The 16,938-nt window shown below is 40.4% G+C and overlaps 2 protein-coding genes across 3 annotated transcripts in view; one reads left to right on the top strand and one right to left on the bottom strand.

The window, feature by feature from the left end:
- nectin3b (nectin cell adhesion molecule 3b) overlaps window positions 1-3,152 on the top strand; it is a 30,425-nt gene extending 27,273 nt beyond the window's left edge. Inside the window, exons 7-8 of one of the 2 annotated variants that reach the window (XM_086142659.1) lie at window positions 1,893-1,995; window positions 2,676-3,152. In XM_086142659.1, the coding sequence (XP_085998785.1) occupies window positions 1,893-1,995; window positions 2,676-2,843 (271 nt within the window). In that variant the 3' untranslated portion in view covers window positions 2,844-3,152. Of the gene's footprint in view, window positions 1-1,892; window positions 1,996-2,603 lie in introns of both variants that reach the window. The other variant, XM_086142658.1, reaches the window with a different exon arrangement.
- Window positions 3,153-5,405: 2,253 nt separating this feature from the next.
- rtn2b (reticulon 2b) lies at window positions 5,406-12,322 on the bottom strand. The gene is made up of 7 exons (XM_086142874.1): window positions 12,243-12,322; window positions 9,340-9,547; window positions 8,689-8,827; window positions 8,060-8,129; window positions 7,774-7,820; window positions 7,628-7,686; window positions 5,406-6,953 (listed from the first exon to the last, which is right to left on the bottom strand). Exons 1-7 carry the CDS (start codon window positions 12,253-12,255, stop codon window positions 6,836-6,838), a joined length of 654 nt encoding a protein of 217 aa, XP_085999000.1. The 5' UTR covers window positions 12,256-12,322; the 3' UTR covers window positions 5,406-6,835.
- Window positions 12,323-16,938: the final 4,616 nt, after the last annotated feature.

Raw genomic sequence — 16,938 nt, 5'->3', positions numbered from 1 at the left:
TCTTGATCATTTATTTTTTTTTAATTCATTTTTGATGCAGTTATACATTTACTCAAGATAATTTCATGGATTCAATTTCCTGCCGATTTTCCAGGAATACGTTGATATTTTTGATTCTTTTTTAAAGTATTTATTTATATACTGCTGGCATCTTTGAGTCCACATCAGGCTCATTTATTTCTGTTTTTTTTTTAATTAAATTTACATTTAATCTAAATTTCCTTGTTTTTTTTTACGTTACGTTTTCTTTTTTTTTATTACACATCGCTTACTTCTTTGAGACCTTGAGTCGATTTTCATTCTTGATAAAGTATATTTTTTGAAGTCATTCTTGATGCAGTTATAAATTTACTCAAGATAATTTCTTTGATTCAATTTCCTGCTGATTTTTCAGGAATATGTTGATATTTTTAATTTTTTTTTATGTATTTTTTTTTTATACTGCTGGCTTCTCAGTCCACTTCAGGCTCATTTATTTCTGTGTTTTTCTCATGAAATTTAAATTTAATCTAAATTTCTTTTTTTTTTTTTTTACGTTCCTTTTTCCTTTTTTTTTTAATTACACATCACTGACTTCTTCGAGACCTTGAGTCCATTTTCAAACTTTTTATATTTCTTCGTTTTCACGGAACGTCTCCTAATTTCTTGAAATAAATATAAAAGCTAATTTCCTCCTGCTCTCTAGCTAATATCTGAACTCATGTATTCACAATTTTGATTTAATTTCCCTGCGAATATCACGTTTCCTTAGAACCCATCGCTAACACGTTGCTGACTTGTCGAAATCTGCGAAGGGACCACGTTTTTCCATCTGTCTCTCGCCTGAATTTGAGTTTGCAAAGAAAGCCTGTGAAAAAAAAGGACGGATCCGTCACGTCTTGAACCGAAAACCTTTTTAGAAAAGAAGCGAAAGTGTCTCTCGGCGAGCGTCACACAGGAACCCAGGATTCGTTTTTTCCCCCCGCGGCCGTCATAGCAGTCGTCGAGAGGCTGAAACCCTTTTATGGTTTAAGGTTCAACACTCTTAAACAAACAGATAGCGTTAAACCCCCTAAACCTGACTCGAGTCCGGATTATCCTCTCACGTGGATTAAAACCCGCCATTTTCCGGAGTGGAAATAAGCGGTGATGTCACTCGTCCAGCTGGAACCGCAGGATCCTACATTTTCCACGATGCAAATTCTCAGAGGATGCATTTTTGCTCTCTAATGTTGCCAAATAAAAACTTCTTGAAAAGATTTTTATAACATTTAACTTTTAAACTGCGCTTTTCATGCAGTTTTGCACTGGTTCAGGCGGCCCGTTACGCCCCCTAGTGGCCACTGCCGGAAGTACATGTTTGGATTGGACACGAATATAACTTTTATCATTTTTAAACTTTTATCACAAAAGCTCTACCAAAAAAGAATTAACCCATCAACAAATCTTTATTTATTGAACTAACAACTTGTCACGACAATATTGAAAGGTTATACTTAAATAAGATGAAAATTAAATCATGGGGGGGAAGAAAAATTATAACCTGGAGGCAGTGACTGTTTTTTTTTTTAAAAAGAAAACAGAAAAAACAAAAAAAAACTAAAATAAATCAGTCAATAGGAAAAAATAAATTAGAAAGAAATGGTCTCAAACATCTAAATTAAATATGAAACTTAAAAAAAAATGCAGAGAAATTGGAAAAAAGGTTGATTAAATGTCCTCTGTGTAAAACTGTTTATATAATAGCATTCAGTGAATTTTGTTTTTTTGTATTGAGTTGTTGCATCTTCAAGATGTCATTTCATTCGACAGCGAACCATGACCTCTGTTTTCTTTCATTCCAATTTATCACCCCGCGAAACATATGACATGTTTCTACAGAATCCCTCTCTCCTTTTGAAAAATCTCCGCAGGATCGAACTCCCTCCCACGCACAAACCGCCGCCTCCCTACTCGGAGAGGGCGCCCGCCGTCCCGATGGGCGTGCACGCCTCGCAGGTGGCCTGGCTCTGTCAGGTAAGCCCCGCCCCCTCTTCGGCGAGCACGTCGGTAGCTCGGTCAGCCGGGAGAGGACGGGAAAATTAAGGCTGGAAATCAAGGGCTATGAGACGATTAAAGTTGTGTTCGATTAATCTGAGTTAATTTTGACTAAAGATAAATTAATCGAATTAATCGTGCAGCTCGATTAATCGTGATTTGCGTTAATTTTGACAGCCCTGTTATAAACACCTGAGAATCAGACAACCAGCAGGTCCGTTATGCTCACATTTATAACCGAAATTCTGAATCCACCTGCTGGTAACTTTGAATTCACATTTATATGTAATTTTTTTATTCAATTTAAAATCTAAGCAATATTTTATTTTACTTTAATTCAATTAATTTAGTTTTTGTTTTACTTCGTTTTAGCTGCATATTTGATGTCAATCTTAGGGGAAAAAAAATCTACAAAATATGAATATATATGGTGTATTTGGAAATATGGATTGGATGTATACAGTAGTTCTATTAGCTCACGATGGTTGATTTCATCTTTCGTCAGCCTTTTATTTTGGAAGGATTTTTAGATTTTAATTCACCGTAAAATCACTGTGTGTGTGTGTGTGTGTGTGTGTTTCTCATAGCCTCGCCCTGATGGTGACCTGAGACAAGTCTCTATCAATGACGTCACAATGTCTTTGGTGGTTTTTAACCAGAGCCGCAGGGCCGAGCTCCGGTCTGAGCAGCAGCAGCAGCAGCAGCCGGCGGCGGCGGCGGCGGCGGCGATCCGAGCGGGACCGCCCAGCCCCTCCCGCCTGCAGTGGGTGTGCCATCAGAGCGGGCGGGACAGGGTCTACATTAACCACCGCGAGCACTATGTCTGATCGTCGGTCCGGGACTCGGGGGGCCGAGCAGCCGTCCACCGCCCGGAGGAATCCGACCTTCGGCGGGCCAAGGGCCTCCTTCCTCACCCAAGGAACAGCTGCGTGAAAATGTTATTTGTCTTAATTAAAAGAATAGTTCAGCTTCGGGAGGAACGGCCTTATCTGCGCTCCCAGGAGGCGCGGCGTGAACTCTGAGGATGGAGCTTCGCGGGAAAAACTAACAATAACAAAGGAAATCACCTTTTAGCGGGAATGTAATGAAATAACGTTTGTCCCAGACTAAACCGGGACCGGTTCATCTTTACTTAATGTGCGTGAAAAGCAATTACTAATTTAAAATAGTATTTTTTGTCTGTCTTTTTCATAATACAATTTCTTTTTCTAATTTTCTGATTTCCCTCTCATTGCTTTCTACTACATCTCACCTTTTTTTCTCCCGGTTTGGGGACAAGGTCCGCATTCCTGGGTGTAGTTCCCTCCACGGCCACTAGGGGGCGACTCTCCCAGCCGCAGGGAGGCTAGCCTCAGTTAGCTTAGCAGGCAGGGGGAAAAGGCCAGCCTCAGTGTTTACACACATTTTCACGCATAGCATGAGAAAAAATGGGAGTTTGATGTGTGGATGACAGGGTGAATGGTTGCACGTCTCTAAATGTGGCCCTGTGATTGGTCCGGAGTGAACCCACCCCTCGACTAACGACAGCTGGGATAGGCTGCGGCCTTTGTCGCCCCCCCACCCCAAACCCCGACCTTGTGGACTTCAGTTTTAGCGAAGCCATATAAACGCCGAATGACTTAATGAATTATAAGATGGACGCATTTTTTTCCCATCAGCAAAAATACAAAAACCTTAAACATGGGTAACTAGTGCCCCCTTGAGGTTGAAACTGGTACTACAACAACTTTTATTTTGAAAAGCAGCCAGTTCCCATTCAAGTTTCAAATCATGGAAATTTTGCCAACCAATCAAAACATTTTGCTTTCAGGCCTCCTTTTGGTGAATGTGAGTATCAAAGTGTCTGGCAGGAATTGAAAATGATGCATAGGAATCAGATAAACACTCACCTCCTCTGCCTCTGCGCGGTACATTAGCAGCAGCGACCGCTATAATCCTCCAAATTTCAACCAGGCGGCTAAAGATAAAACGTGATAGCGTTTCCCTTCCGCGTATCAGCCCGAAACCAGGCGTCTGGGTCCGCCGAGACCCGGCGCTCTCTCCGCAGACCATGGAGGGATTAAACAAGGAGCTCCTGTCCCATCCCGGTGATCCGCCGGCGTGATGTTTTGACACGTTGCTTTTTTAGCACAAGCTTTAGATATTAATCATGTAAATGGGACGCCTGTGTCAGTACAGCCGGAGTGCGTTATCTTTTACTAAACAAACTCACGCTGTGGGCGGTTTATTTTTGTTTTTCGCTGTCGAGGCTTCACTTTCGTCGACTCTGGAGTCGCGGAGCTCTTTCTTCTGCGGGGATTTAAGTGCATGTACATGACGTTTTGGGGGGGGTTATGCCCCGAGGGCACGGCGCTGGGATTGTGAGCTGTTTTTCCCCGGGAAAATTTTTGTTTACTGAAAGTCGTAAACTCTGTGGGCACGTGGCCCGGCGGTGGGTGCAGACCTGCAACGAAAAGTAAAAAATGGCACACAAAAGTGGCTAAAAGAGGCAAAGAAGCTCCTTAACAGCTGTGAATTATCAGACAGATAAAAATCTGGACGATCTGGATTTGTGAGACATGTAGACGATGTCAAAGGAAGATTCATCCCAAGGTCACGTTGAAGGCTCTGATTCTCACATTTTGCATGGACAATACGTGTGCGTGAGTGTGTATGTGTGTGTGTGTGTGTGTGTGTGTGACCAATCACTAATGGGGAAAATATTTTTGTCAAGTTTCATTTATCAGCGCCTCAATCTTCACGGCTTCTGGGTTTCTGCCGGTAGTAAAGGAGTTGTCGCTGTGCAACAGCGACACCCAGTGGCCAAAGATGGAAGTGTAGCCTCAGGTGGGGGGAATTTCCCCATAACCTTTAGAAAAGCTTTAAAATGTATTTTTAAAAAAATGTTGAATGATTGCAAAAAGATAAAAAAATGAAAAAGACGATCCTATCTCAAAGTATAAAATAGAAATTATATTTCATGACATTATATGATGAAGACCTGGGTTTGTAAAATTAGATAAATTGGCATTAAAAAAAAACGTAAAATATCAGGAAAAATTTGGAAAGTTTTTTTTTTGTTGAAGACCAATTTCTTTAAAAATGGCTTTTATTTGACCTGTTATGTCAATTTAAATCATCAAGAAATTATCAACAAAAAATCAATGGTTAAATTAACTTAAATCCAACAGAAATGACAGGACGGGAAACAATCATAATTATAAGTAAAACATTTTCAAATTGTTGAAACTCCCGGATCATTGACTCTAAAATATAAAGAGAAAAACAATACAAGACAACCAGATTTATATAATGCCTAATATATTTCAGTATGTCACACACATCTCTCCTATTCAAAATAAGAGATGCTACTAAGATCATGAAAATAAACAAACAAAAGGATCAAGAACGACATGAGTGACAACTTTATTGAGCAGATTTTCACAGTCTAAGTCGTGAATGTGCATAAAAAAAACATGGACAACAGAGCTTCAAAGAAAAGAAGACACTAAAACTAACAGTGATGGTGATTTAACTGATTTTAGACAGTGGTATCAGCTGTTAGCACATAGCATTTTAGCAGGACGGGCCTATCCCTATGATGGGATAGATTCCTGTTCTCTATGTGTGTGTGTGTGTGTGTGTGTGTGTGTGATGCAGGGTCTTATAAACACCAATCCTTTCCACAGTCTGATGCTTAGAAACATTTACAAAACGGGGGGAAGTGACGTCACATTACCGGAAACGTCTCCAGCTCCTTAAGACATGGCAGTAAGGCAAAGTAAGCGAAAACTCCCTCCCACCCGGACCTGCTGCTCTCGGCCGAGGCGTATCGTCGTCATAAATCGGGATTCGACTGATATTGGTAAAACGTTCGGCGGAAATTCGAGGAATTGCAACAAGTGAGTCCTTTGCAGGATACAGAGACACCTAAGTTGAAGATTGCTGACACCTTTGTTGGGAGGAATACATAAGACAGGAAGTTTTATGTATTTCACTCCTGTTGAGTGTGCAACCGAGTTAGCATAGCATGCCGCAAAGCTAGCCTCCCGCTATCTGCAGTTGACAAATTGCAGAATACCCAAATCTATCTCGCGTGTCTCCATGGAGACTCATGAAATCATTGCGTTGTGAAATAAAAGGTTGAAAAACAGAGACATCATCATCGGTAACGGTGATTCTTGCGAAAGGCGCTTCCTGGTTTATTTCTGCCGGACGTAGCTGGCCATGGAGGAACCGCGTGAACTAACCAAACCGGGAGCTGAAGCCGTTAATTGTCTTTGTCCTCATTAAACAGTTTTTATGAAGGGCGCCGTCGTTGCTTATGTAAGCCTCGTTAAAGCTGCATGTCGTGAAACCAATCCAAATACTTCAACGTAGCTGAACTGTAAATATTAATTGCCCGATGGTGTTCCTGTCAGCTCGTCCAGCTTTCTAATACGAGGCCTGATAGCGCTCCTTCGCGGCGTCGTGGATAATTCTGCAAAAACACGCCGCTTTCTGCAAGAGAAGATAAACTAAGTGAAAGCGGGTGTTTTCCTGTGCCGTCCCTGCCTGCAGAAGATGTGCTAACCGGTTATTCTGAAGAAAGCATCTTGGTAAATCGCGCCCCTCGCGGCCAGCTGGCCCCTCCTCTTCCTCGGTGAATAGCAGCTCTGTCCCGGCTGTCAGGGTCAATTAGATGTTGCGTCGGCGGAGCGGATGAGACGGAAATGAGCGGCCCCGCGGAGGGCCGGCGCATTCTGTCGGTTTTCAAAAAAAAAAAAAAAACAAAGAAAAAAACAAAACAAAACAAAACAAAAAAAAAAAAACCTGCACTTTCAACAACGCCGACGACACGTTACTTGGATTTGGCCTTCTGCTTGGTGGCGGCCGGGGCCCCAGCAGCGGGGGCGGGTTTCGGGGAGGCGGGGGCCCCAGCGGATGGGGGCCTCACCTTCTGGTACAGGCTGAGGAATCTGCAGAGGGCAGTTTGCATCATGTTTACAGGACGTAGAAGGAAATGTGAGGGGAAGGATGTCACAGCATCTGATTCACATGGAGGTTGTTGTTGCAGTACCTGCTTTGGCCACTAGGGGCAGGATTTGTTTTGACTGACATGTACGAGCTTTGCACTTTCACTCAAGTACTTTTACAAACAGCAACAACGCTATGAAAACAATATCATGTGGCTCATTTGGTAGAGCTGGGTCCCCCTCCAGTTGGAAGATCCCCATAGTTACATTGTTAGCGCATAGGATATAGGACATAGTTAGCGCTTCGCATATGCCACAGGTGTGTGAATGGCTGAATGCTATTTAGTGTAAGGCGCTAGATAACTGGAGTCCATTTATTGTGCATTTTAAGCAACGCTCTGTTAATATTTATTCATTTGAAATGAAGTTTAAGAGCGAGTAAAGGTATTAAATAAGCCTAATGGGGAAGAAAGTACAGATTCCAATGTGAAGTGTAGCCAGTGTGAGGCTTTCAGGGAAATGCTGCCCCCTTGTGGCAGAAAGTGGTATTACAAAAATATTCACAAACCTCTGCAGAAGAAAAGTGAACCTGCTGGGCTTAAACCTTCTATCTTCTCAACTTTCCACACTTTACCAGAAAGAATAACTGACACCGAGGGAGACGTGCATCTACTCACATGTTTTTGATTTTCTTTGTGAACCCTTTGACGGCTCGGACGGCCCTCCGTATCCTGACCTGCAGTCAGAATGACGGACGGGTGCGTTATCATCACCGGTGTTTTTCGTCGGTGACATTCCCTGGACTAGATTCTGGTTGTTTTACCTGTTGTTTTTTGTAGAGCAGAGGGAAGGAGAAGAAGACGATCACCGCTGAAAGACACATTGATTTATTTTGAATTTGTGAACTGCCGACAAGCGTTGAGATGTTTCAGAAAATAGGCCTCGAAGCAAAATAAGATCAGTCAGAAATGAGTTCTGTTTTATAAATTCAAGAATAAACTCTCGTTTGATGCTTCTTGAAGGGCGCACGTGTTTGCATTAACAGCTGAGTTCAGTTAAAATGTCTAGTTTGAGGGAAATCCCCTGAAAGGACAGAGGTTGTGACTCACCGGTGATGACCAGAGTCAGTCCGTTGGTCAAAACGCCCACGTAAGTCAGCAAGTACAGGAGCAGGACAAACTGTAATCAACAATTAAAGCAAATAGAATTATGAATCAAATAAGTACTATATCGTCATTGTAATTACAATTATTATTGTTAATTTTTAGCATATAAGCGATAAAGCACCTGTTTATTTGGCTCAATAATGAACTGGAAATTGGCAGAAAATGTCTAATCAGCTAAATAAAATTCAGTTAAATTAAACTAAATTAAAGTGTAATAATTAAGAAATAAAGAATGAGTTATAAAATTAACTAAAAATGAAATGGAATCCAACAAAAAGTATCAAATCATATGAAATGAAAATTAAAAGCATAAAAATGAACACAAAAATAAAATAAAATATTCATCAACTATAAGAGCCTAAAACCGTCATCATAAGCAACCTAAAGTGAAAGTACACGTGAGAATATCGAAAGGTTGTTCTGGAATTTATTTGACCATATAACCAAAATTAAGAATCTATGATTCCTTAGCATTAAATGTATTAAACCTGATAAATGAATCCTCCTGCTCTTGGTTTTTCCTGATTTCCCTGATCCTCTGTGACAACACCGAACTGTCCTACGACTTCTACCTTAAAGGAGTCCATCATGTTATCGATGAAAAGGAGACGTTTGAGCTCCGTGACGGCGAAGGCCACCAGCAGGACCACCTCCTCCACCAGCACCACCGTCTCCTTATCTGTCAGAGAGCTGTCATAGGTCAGGTACGACCTGAGGTGGGACGGGTACACACACACACACACACACACACACACACGTAGACACATCTCTGTAAAAATGATTGAAAGGCAAAATACAGGATCATTTCGAAGCACTAATTGTAGTACCACTTTTCGCCACAAGGGGGCAGTATTGCACCCATATACCTTAATACTTCATCCTCCAGGGGGTCCAACTCACTTTCACCTCCTTTATTTTTGCACTTTTATTTCCTTTTTTTTCTCTTATCGATCATTTCATTCTGACTTTAAGAAATCTAAGAATTTAATGTTTTTTTATGAGTGTGAAAACGATCAAGTTTTTTTCAATTGAACAAACAAAAAATGATGAGGTAATAGATATATATATGTCAGCAAACACAATCAATAATAACTTTCTGATTTTGAAACAGAAAATGATCAGTATTCAAATGCAGATTTTTTTTTTTTTTTTTAAATCAAGGATCTGTCAGATAATAAATGTGTGTGTCGGTGCACAGCCCGGTCCCTCTGACACACACTCACTGGAATGGGTGCACGCCGGGATTCCAACGCAGCAGCTCCAGCAGCTTGTAATACAGCCGCAGCGGGACGGTGACGCACATGACGCCCAGGCCAACGTGGGCGAGGACGGTGATGGCGCTGAGCTGGAAGAGGCTGGCCAGGCCCACCACCAGGCCGGTGAAGACCACCCCCGTCTTCCTCATGTCCCGCCAGTACACCAGGTCCACAACTGCGCATCACAAACAGGAAGTACGGAAGACGTGGAGGTTTAAGGCCGAGGCCTTTGGCTTAAAGCTGCTTTAGCCCAGAGGGTGTGTTATTTATTCTAAAAAGAGAAAATAACTTTGTCTGTGGAAAGTAAGCATACCGTTGCAGGCTGTTTTTTTTTAAAGAGATGGATCAGTTTGTTTGTTTGTTTACTTTCCTCCACTCGGCAGATCTGAGGCCGTTGCCGGAGCAACAGTCGACGCGGCGGGCAAACGGGACGGGTTTTATTCATCGATAACAAGAGCGAACAAAGGAATGACGAGAAAACCACCACACCCACAGCTAGAGCGGATAAACACACACACACACACACACACACACACACACACACACACACTGGTTCCTTTTGGAAGAAGGGAAATGCTCAATCTTTCATTGCACTCAAATTATTCCAAGCAGTGTTGTTCTCGCTGCCATGGCGACCAAACAATAAATGGTTGTTTTGATGTTGTAGTCAGAGTGGTATAAATATGCGTGTGTTGTTTTAGAATATATAATGGAGGGGAAATACACATGTGCGAATAATTTACTCAATTAATTAAAAGTTCAGTTTATTCTTAATTTAGATGTTTTTTTCGCCCTTCCCAAAATAATCTTTCTATTCACATAAAATCTCTTTTTCAAACGCTGCGAGTGAAAAAATGAAGAAGCGATATCAGACTAGACGATGGGGGGGGACGCCGCTGATCAGGTGGAAATCAATGCAATTGATTATTGAAGATCAAGATGAGTGCTGTGTAATTTTCCTCAGTATGAGACGCTTCTTCTCCTGATTTCTGATTATTTCATTAGTTTTTGCTGTTATGAGTAAAAAGCAGGAATCTGGATGAATGTGTCAGAGAGTCATCTACACACACACACACACACACACACACACACACACAGCGCTGCAAGACTACTCTTATAGTCTTTACTCTAAATCAGTGGTTGCCAAACCCCGGTCCGCGGGCCGGCACCAGTCCGCGGATCATTTTTTATGGGTCCGCAAAGAAAATCTTTCTTGGTACAAATTTTTTTAATTTTTTAATTTTTTTCATTCGACCATCCGAATCTTATTTACAAAAATGACTGTTTCCATCTTTGCCTTACTGCTACATTTAACTCTCGTGCCATTTCACATGCCAGCTAGCACAAGCTAGCCCTTGAAAAAAGTAAACCAGAAACAAAAGTCACTTTTGGCTTTTACAGGAGGAAACCAGCAAACAATGAGACCACAGAAGAGTTGCTGACTGCCGGCAAAAAGAAAGCTGCATTTAAAAGAAAATACCAAGATTCCTACTTAAGTTACAGGTTCATAGCAACAGGTGATACACTTATTATTAGCATGAATGGCTAGCTAATGAAGTTATGTAACCCTCAAAACTGCTTAGCGCGAGCCCTGTGCTAAAAAACAAGCCCTTGCAATTTTTTGAATGAAAAAACATCAAGTTGAAGAACAAAAGCAGTTATCAAGGGTCACCATACTATTGATATTATAGTGCAAAATTATTGTAATTGCCTATTATAAAGTGGAATCCTTGTATTCAGATTAAAAATGAGTAACAATGAGTAAACTGAGCAAACAGTGTCATCTCATCAGGTGATGCTGATGTTTGTACTCCTGACAAGTACTCAGGAAAGTATCTTATTGCGTGTCCATGGGGAGGGTTTTTAAATACTTTGGACATATTGGTACTGATAGTACTGGGTCATAAGACCATCATTTCCGGATTATAAGATGCTACTTTTTCCACATTCCGACACCAAAGAAGACGACTTTAAGACCGAGATCAGGACAAAGCAGGGATAGAAAATGGATGGACTTTTCCTTGTCTTATTCATCTTTCAATTTTTTTCATCAGCCGTGTTTGGAAAAAAAAGTCTTTCCAGTACGTATTTGTGGATGCTAACCGTATGTATTTAATTAAAATGTAAAAAAAAAAATGTTTCTGTGTAAATATCTCATATTACAACGTGGACGCCTGCAGGTGCGGCCTATATATGTGCACATATATTTATTTAGTTATTTTTAGTCCGTAAAGCCTATATATGTAAACACATACTTATTTATTTACTTTTAGCCGGTGCGGCTTATCTTCAGGTGCGCTCAATAGTCCAGAAATTACGTAACTTGATCAAAACAATAGATCACAATACTGAATAATAGGACTGGATTTGAGTGGTGGATCATATGTGTGTGTGTGTGTGTGTGTGCGCGCGCGCTGTGTTTTTTTCCAATGCAATTAGTACGATAGCTTTTGCACAAAAAGCAACGGCAACAGGGATTGGCTGAAAAGTCCAATGTATTATTAGCAAAGAATTTAGCAAGGGAAATTTCATGTGTCAGAAATTATAGTAAAATAGACACCCTCCAGTGCACGTATTAAATTTCCACCTCTCCACACACACACACACACACACACACACATTTGAATAAAGCTGAAGCAACAGATTGGCTTCCCTTCATTCAAACACCTGAAGTTTTGCACCTTCAGGTCCAAAAGCTCCAGCGGTGACTCCGGATCACCGAGGCTCCTTCAGGTTTGTGCTCGAAAACAACATCAATCTCTCTCATTGTGGACCAAAATCCTAGTTATTTAACTTCCTCCCCCCCCCCCCGACAGCTGCGCTCGCTAAGTGCCGTAATTCACACCAAGCCATCACAGTGATTTTCTTACGTTTGGTGGCCATTTCCTCCGCCGCGCTGCTCCCTCTCCTCGCTTTCTCCCGTCGTCGGGCCCTCAAACCCGTGGAGGAGGGGGGCTTTTTTTGGCTTCCCCCTGCTTCCGTCAGCAATTTAAGGCCCGGCTGGCCTAATTTTATCCCCTGCTGGACACCCACTCCTCCTCCACAGCCCTGTTGGGATTCTCTCACACACACACTTTTAAATGGGGGGGTGAACCTGAGACACCGGCGCGCTCTTGTCGTTTAGCTTTCGGACACTAGCAAGGATTCATAGCCGGGACGTTTCTGTCCTCCCCGTCCGTGCTAGCGATGTCAAACACCCGCCATGCAAGGAGGTAAAAAAAAAAAATCAAAAATACAGCGATAAAAGGGGGAGCAAACAACTTTGCACCTTTTGTTTGCTTCCCCGAAATCTTTTGCTGAGACAAAAACATAGCATGAAAATACCAGGTGTCCTCATACGAGGTCAGGGGGGTTTATTTGACGTCAACTAGCCACATCAAAACTAAGTGTTTATTTTCTGCTCACTCCTACACCCACCCATAGAGGAGAGCTCCACTCCTGCATGCAGTGGTCATGTGATCCTGTCCTCAGACAGGTACTTCCTAATTAGCAGCATCATGCTAATAGTTTACTAGCTTGAAATTCCAGGATCTGATAGATATACACATGTATATGTATGTGTTTATTGTGTTTTTTGATCATATTAGATGTCATTATTATTATTATAATCGATTGTGTTCATGCATCTAATTTATGAAAGTAATTCAAAAAAATCATTCGAATTATCTTCATTGTGTTTTTATGTCCTTATGTATATTTTTTGTTATTACATCAGATATATATTATTTTTGTGTCGAACAGGCGCTGCTCCAATCAGAGGGTTGCCGGTTTGATTCCCAGGTCTGTGCCCATGGGCAATTTTTATTTTGATTATGTCAATATCATTTTTATCATATTGTTACATTACATAAATGTTTTTTGTTATTTATTTATTTGTATATATTTATATGTGTGTATGTGCGAATTATCAAATAATTATACATGCATTTTACTTTTATTAGTTGATACATTTTAATATTTTATCTAGTTTTTATTCTTCTTCCTTTGCTTTTGGCTTTTCCCTTCAGGGTTTGCCACAGCAAATCAAGCTTTTTCACCTAACCCTATTCTCTGTATCCTCCTCTCTCACACCAGCTAACTTAATATCCTCTCTCATTACGTCCATCGGTCTTTTTTCTTTGGTCTTCCTCTAGACCACGGGTGACAAACTACGGCCCGCGGGCCACATCTGGCCCGTTGGTCTTTTTAATCCGGCCCGCCAAAGATTGGTACAGAATTCATACTTGATGTGAATGTTTGGAAAATCGGATGAATGAATGTGGGAACTCAAACGGGAGATTATCTCATTTTCGGAGCTACACTTGAGAATTTTTCTGAGCTGAATGGCACAGATTGGCTTTGTGATTTAGCCTTTACTGTGGACATACTGACACATGAATGAGCTGGGCTTGAAGCTACAAGGGAAAATTGGTTTGTGTCTGAAATGCAAGCAAACGCCAGAGCCCTCTAAACCAAGCTGGTTTTATTTTCAAAGCAAATGTTGAACAGCGTTCAGACAAATATCAGACGAGTCTGATATGTACTGTTCACAAATGCATTTTTTTTATATGTATCGTATCTTGTGCTGACCCGGTGCATCTGTCAAATTTTAAAAGTCAATGCAGCCCCTGAGCCAAAAAGTTTGCCCACTCCTGCTCTAGACCTCCTGCCTGGCAGCTCCACTTTCAGCAACCTTCTACCCAGATCTTCACCATGACTTAGACATGAACAGAGGAGTGCTCATATCCAAAACCACTCAGTCTTCACTTTGTCTCGGTCATACATGTCCTGCACCCCTGTGACAAAGGCTTCTATTCCTTTTGGCTTTTCCCTTCAGGAGTCGCCACAGCTAATCAACTCTCTCCATCTAACCCTATTCTCTGTATCCTCCACTCTCACACCAACTACCTTCATATTCTCTCACACTACGCCCATAAATCTTCTCTTTGGCCTTCTTCTAGGCCTCCTGCCTGGCAGCTCCAATTTCAGCATCCATCTACCAATATATTCACCAGTCTCCTCTGTACATGACCCAACCATTTCACTCTGGCTTCTTTGACCTTTTCTCCAAAACATCTAACATGTCTGACAGACTCATTCCTGATCCTTCCCAACCTCATCACTCCCAGAGAACCTCAGCATATTCATCTCTGTGACCTCTAGCTGTGCCTCCTGTATGTTCTTCTTATCTATTCTTTATTATATTATGTATCTATTTTATATATACATTATTTGTAGTTACTATAACCTTTTAAATACATACATATATATTTCTTCTTTGTTCCATTGAGTCAGCTGATCTGGGGAAATGTCACCCCCTGTTGGTCAAAGAAGTGCACTACACCTGCAGATCAGGCAAGAGGAGGGAGGTGATACGTAATCAAAAAAAAAGCTTTCAAAAATGTAAAAATGATGAGTTCACTTATTTGATTTTGCGGTGAAAATTTTACATTTATTAAGGTGTAATCATATGAAAAGGCTCACAAGTGAAGTCATGGGTATTTTAAAATAGACTATGAATGTTTCTGCATAGAATATCACAAGGCAGGCAGATGGATGGAAGATAAGATAAGATAAGATAAGATAAGATAAGATAAGATAAGATAAGATAAGATAAGATAAGATAAGATAAGATAAGATAAGATAAGATAAGATAAGATAAGATAAGATCAACTTTATTGATCCCCATAGGGGAAATTCCTTTGTCAGAGCAGCATAACAGTTATGATGTCAAAAAAAGAAATAAATATGGATATAAATATGAATGGAAACACCGAAGATAGCAAGACATCAATGAATAAATAGACAGCGGATAAACTGAGAGCAGACGACAACAACAACAACATGGTCAGGGATAACATCAAGGAATAGTGAGGGTGAAAAATACTCAACCAGAACTAAAAAACAATGTAAAAAGAGTGACCGAAATAAATAGCAATGAATAAGATAAATAGACGAAAATAGGCAGGATGTGTGTGGGATGGGACGAACAAGGATAAGAAAGACAGCAGAGTTAGGACATGACATGAATGGGATGCATGAAAAACAAATGTCAGTGTGATGCGGTGTACTGTTTGCAATCTGATGTCTTGTAAAATCAATAAATTCAGTGACAACGAATGCAATGAGCTTGAAGTGTCAGGAAAATTACACAAGTCTGCAAAGCAACCAGCATGTAAATACAATGAGACCCTGCAAAAGTCACAGAAAAATGACCACCCACGTTTAGGCAGGTGGCAGTTGTTCCATGTAGATCGAAAGATAGAAAAGGCATGTTTAAAATGTTTAAAAAATACTCATAGTTCTTGTTGAATTTGTTCTATTTATAAGAATTTTTTTTAATAAAATGTTAGTGAAGTTAAAACAGAGAAAAATGTACCCAAATGAACAGTTTGCTCAGAAAAAAATCTAAAAAAAAACATCCACCTTCCTCTGCCCGACTCACACGTTGTGCGCTAAATGGCCGACGGGCCTGTAATCCACCACGGAGAAAGCCTATAATCCAGACCACATGTGTCAAACTCAAGGCTTGCGGGCCAAATGTGGCCCGCCACGTCATTTTATGGGGCCCACAAGAACATCTTAAAAGGTCCGATTGTCTTAAAATAAATAAGTTAAAGGCGTGCATTGACCGTAAACAACATTTCCCACCGTTCATGCCGATCACGTTACCCGTGAAGTGACGACGTCCCATCATTAGATCACAGTGTATCCACGTCAATGCCGTTTTCAAGTGGAATTGACAAAGACAAATTATCCCTAAATGTCCAAGAGTGTAGATTCAAGAGATTCAAAGTGTTTATTGTCATCTGTACAGGGTGAAAAGGTGTTTCTCTGTACAATGAAATTCTTACTTTGCTGTCCACAGTGCATTTGGAGTATTGTCAATAAATAGATATCGTAGACATGATATAAATATTATAAATATATAAATTATAAATATGAACAGTTTTGGCAATGCAAGTAAAATCATTGAGTTCTACTTGGTGTGTAACTCACAAAGTGCAGGTTCAGCAGCGAGTACAATTTAATAGATGGGAATGGATATGTAGCATTTTGGATTTGTTTTTTTTGGAGTTATTCAAGATAAGATAAGATAAGATAAGATAAGATAAGATAAGATAAGATAAGATAAGATAAGATAAGATAAGATAAGATCTATTTTATTGATCCCAACAGGGGAAATTCTTAGCATAATAATTACAGTGTCAATAAATATGGGTATGAATATAAATAGAGAGACAGTGAAAAGACAGCAAAAGACATCCACAAATAAATAGACAGCAGAATGAACAACAACTACAAGGATACAAATAGACAACAGAATGTTGAACAAAAACAAACAAAAAAAATACAGTAAAGGGTGAGAAAAGATAAACAAAATGCCAAACAACAAGAATAAGAACATAAACAAAGTGAAAGTACTAATGATGAGATTACAATGAGACCAACGCGGATAAAAAAAGGAGGTAGAGCATGACAAGTGTGTGTGAGTGAGGTAACGTAAAAGGGTTGTTTCATTTATTTTACATTACATTACATTTATACTGTTACGTGTTGTTATGTTGATGTGGCCTTGGCTGAAAA

This window comes from Fistularia commersonii, chromosome 35, assembly GCF_037954325.1.
Source record: "Fistularia commersonii isolate RoL2024-O1a breed Wild chromosome 35, RoL_Fcom_v1.0, whole genome shotgun sequence".
Classification (NCBI taxonomy): domain Eukaryota; kingdom Metazoa; phylum Chordata; class Actinopteri; order Syngnathiformes; family Fistulariidae; genus Fistularia; species Fistularia commersonii.
Note: the sequence above shows the minus strand (reverse complement) of the source record. Positions and strands in the feature narration are given on the sequence as shown.

What these genes read in the sequence shown, in the direction of transcription:
- rtn2b (XM_086142874.1), bottom strand. An exon ending in TGCTCTACAAAAAACAACAG is followed by an intron (nt 7,687 to 7,773) that starts GTAAAACAACCA and finishes TTCTGACTGCAG; the next exon opens with GTCAGGATACGGAGGGCCGT. An exon ending in ACAAAGAAAATCAAAAACAT is followed by an intron (nt 6,954 to 7,627) that starts GTGAGTAGATGC and finishes TGCCCTCTGCAG; the next exon opens with ATTCCTCAGCCTGTACCAGA.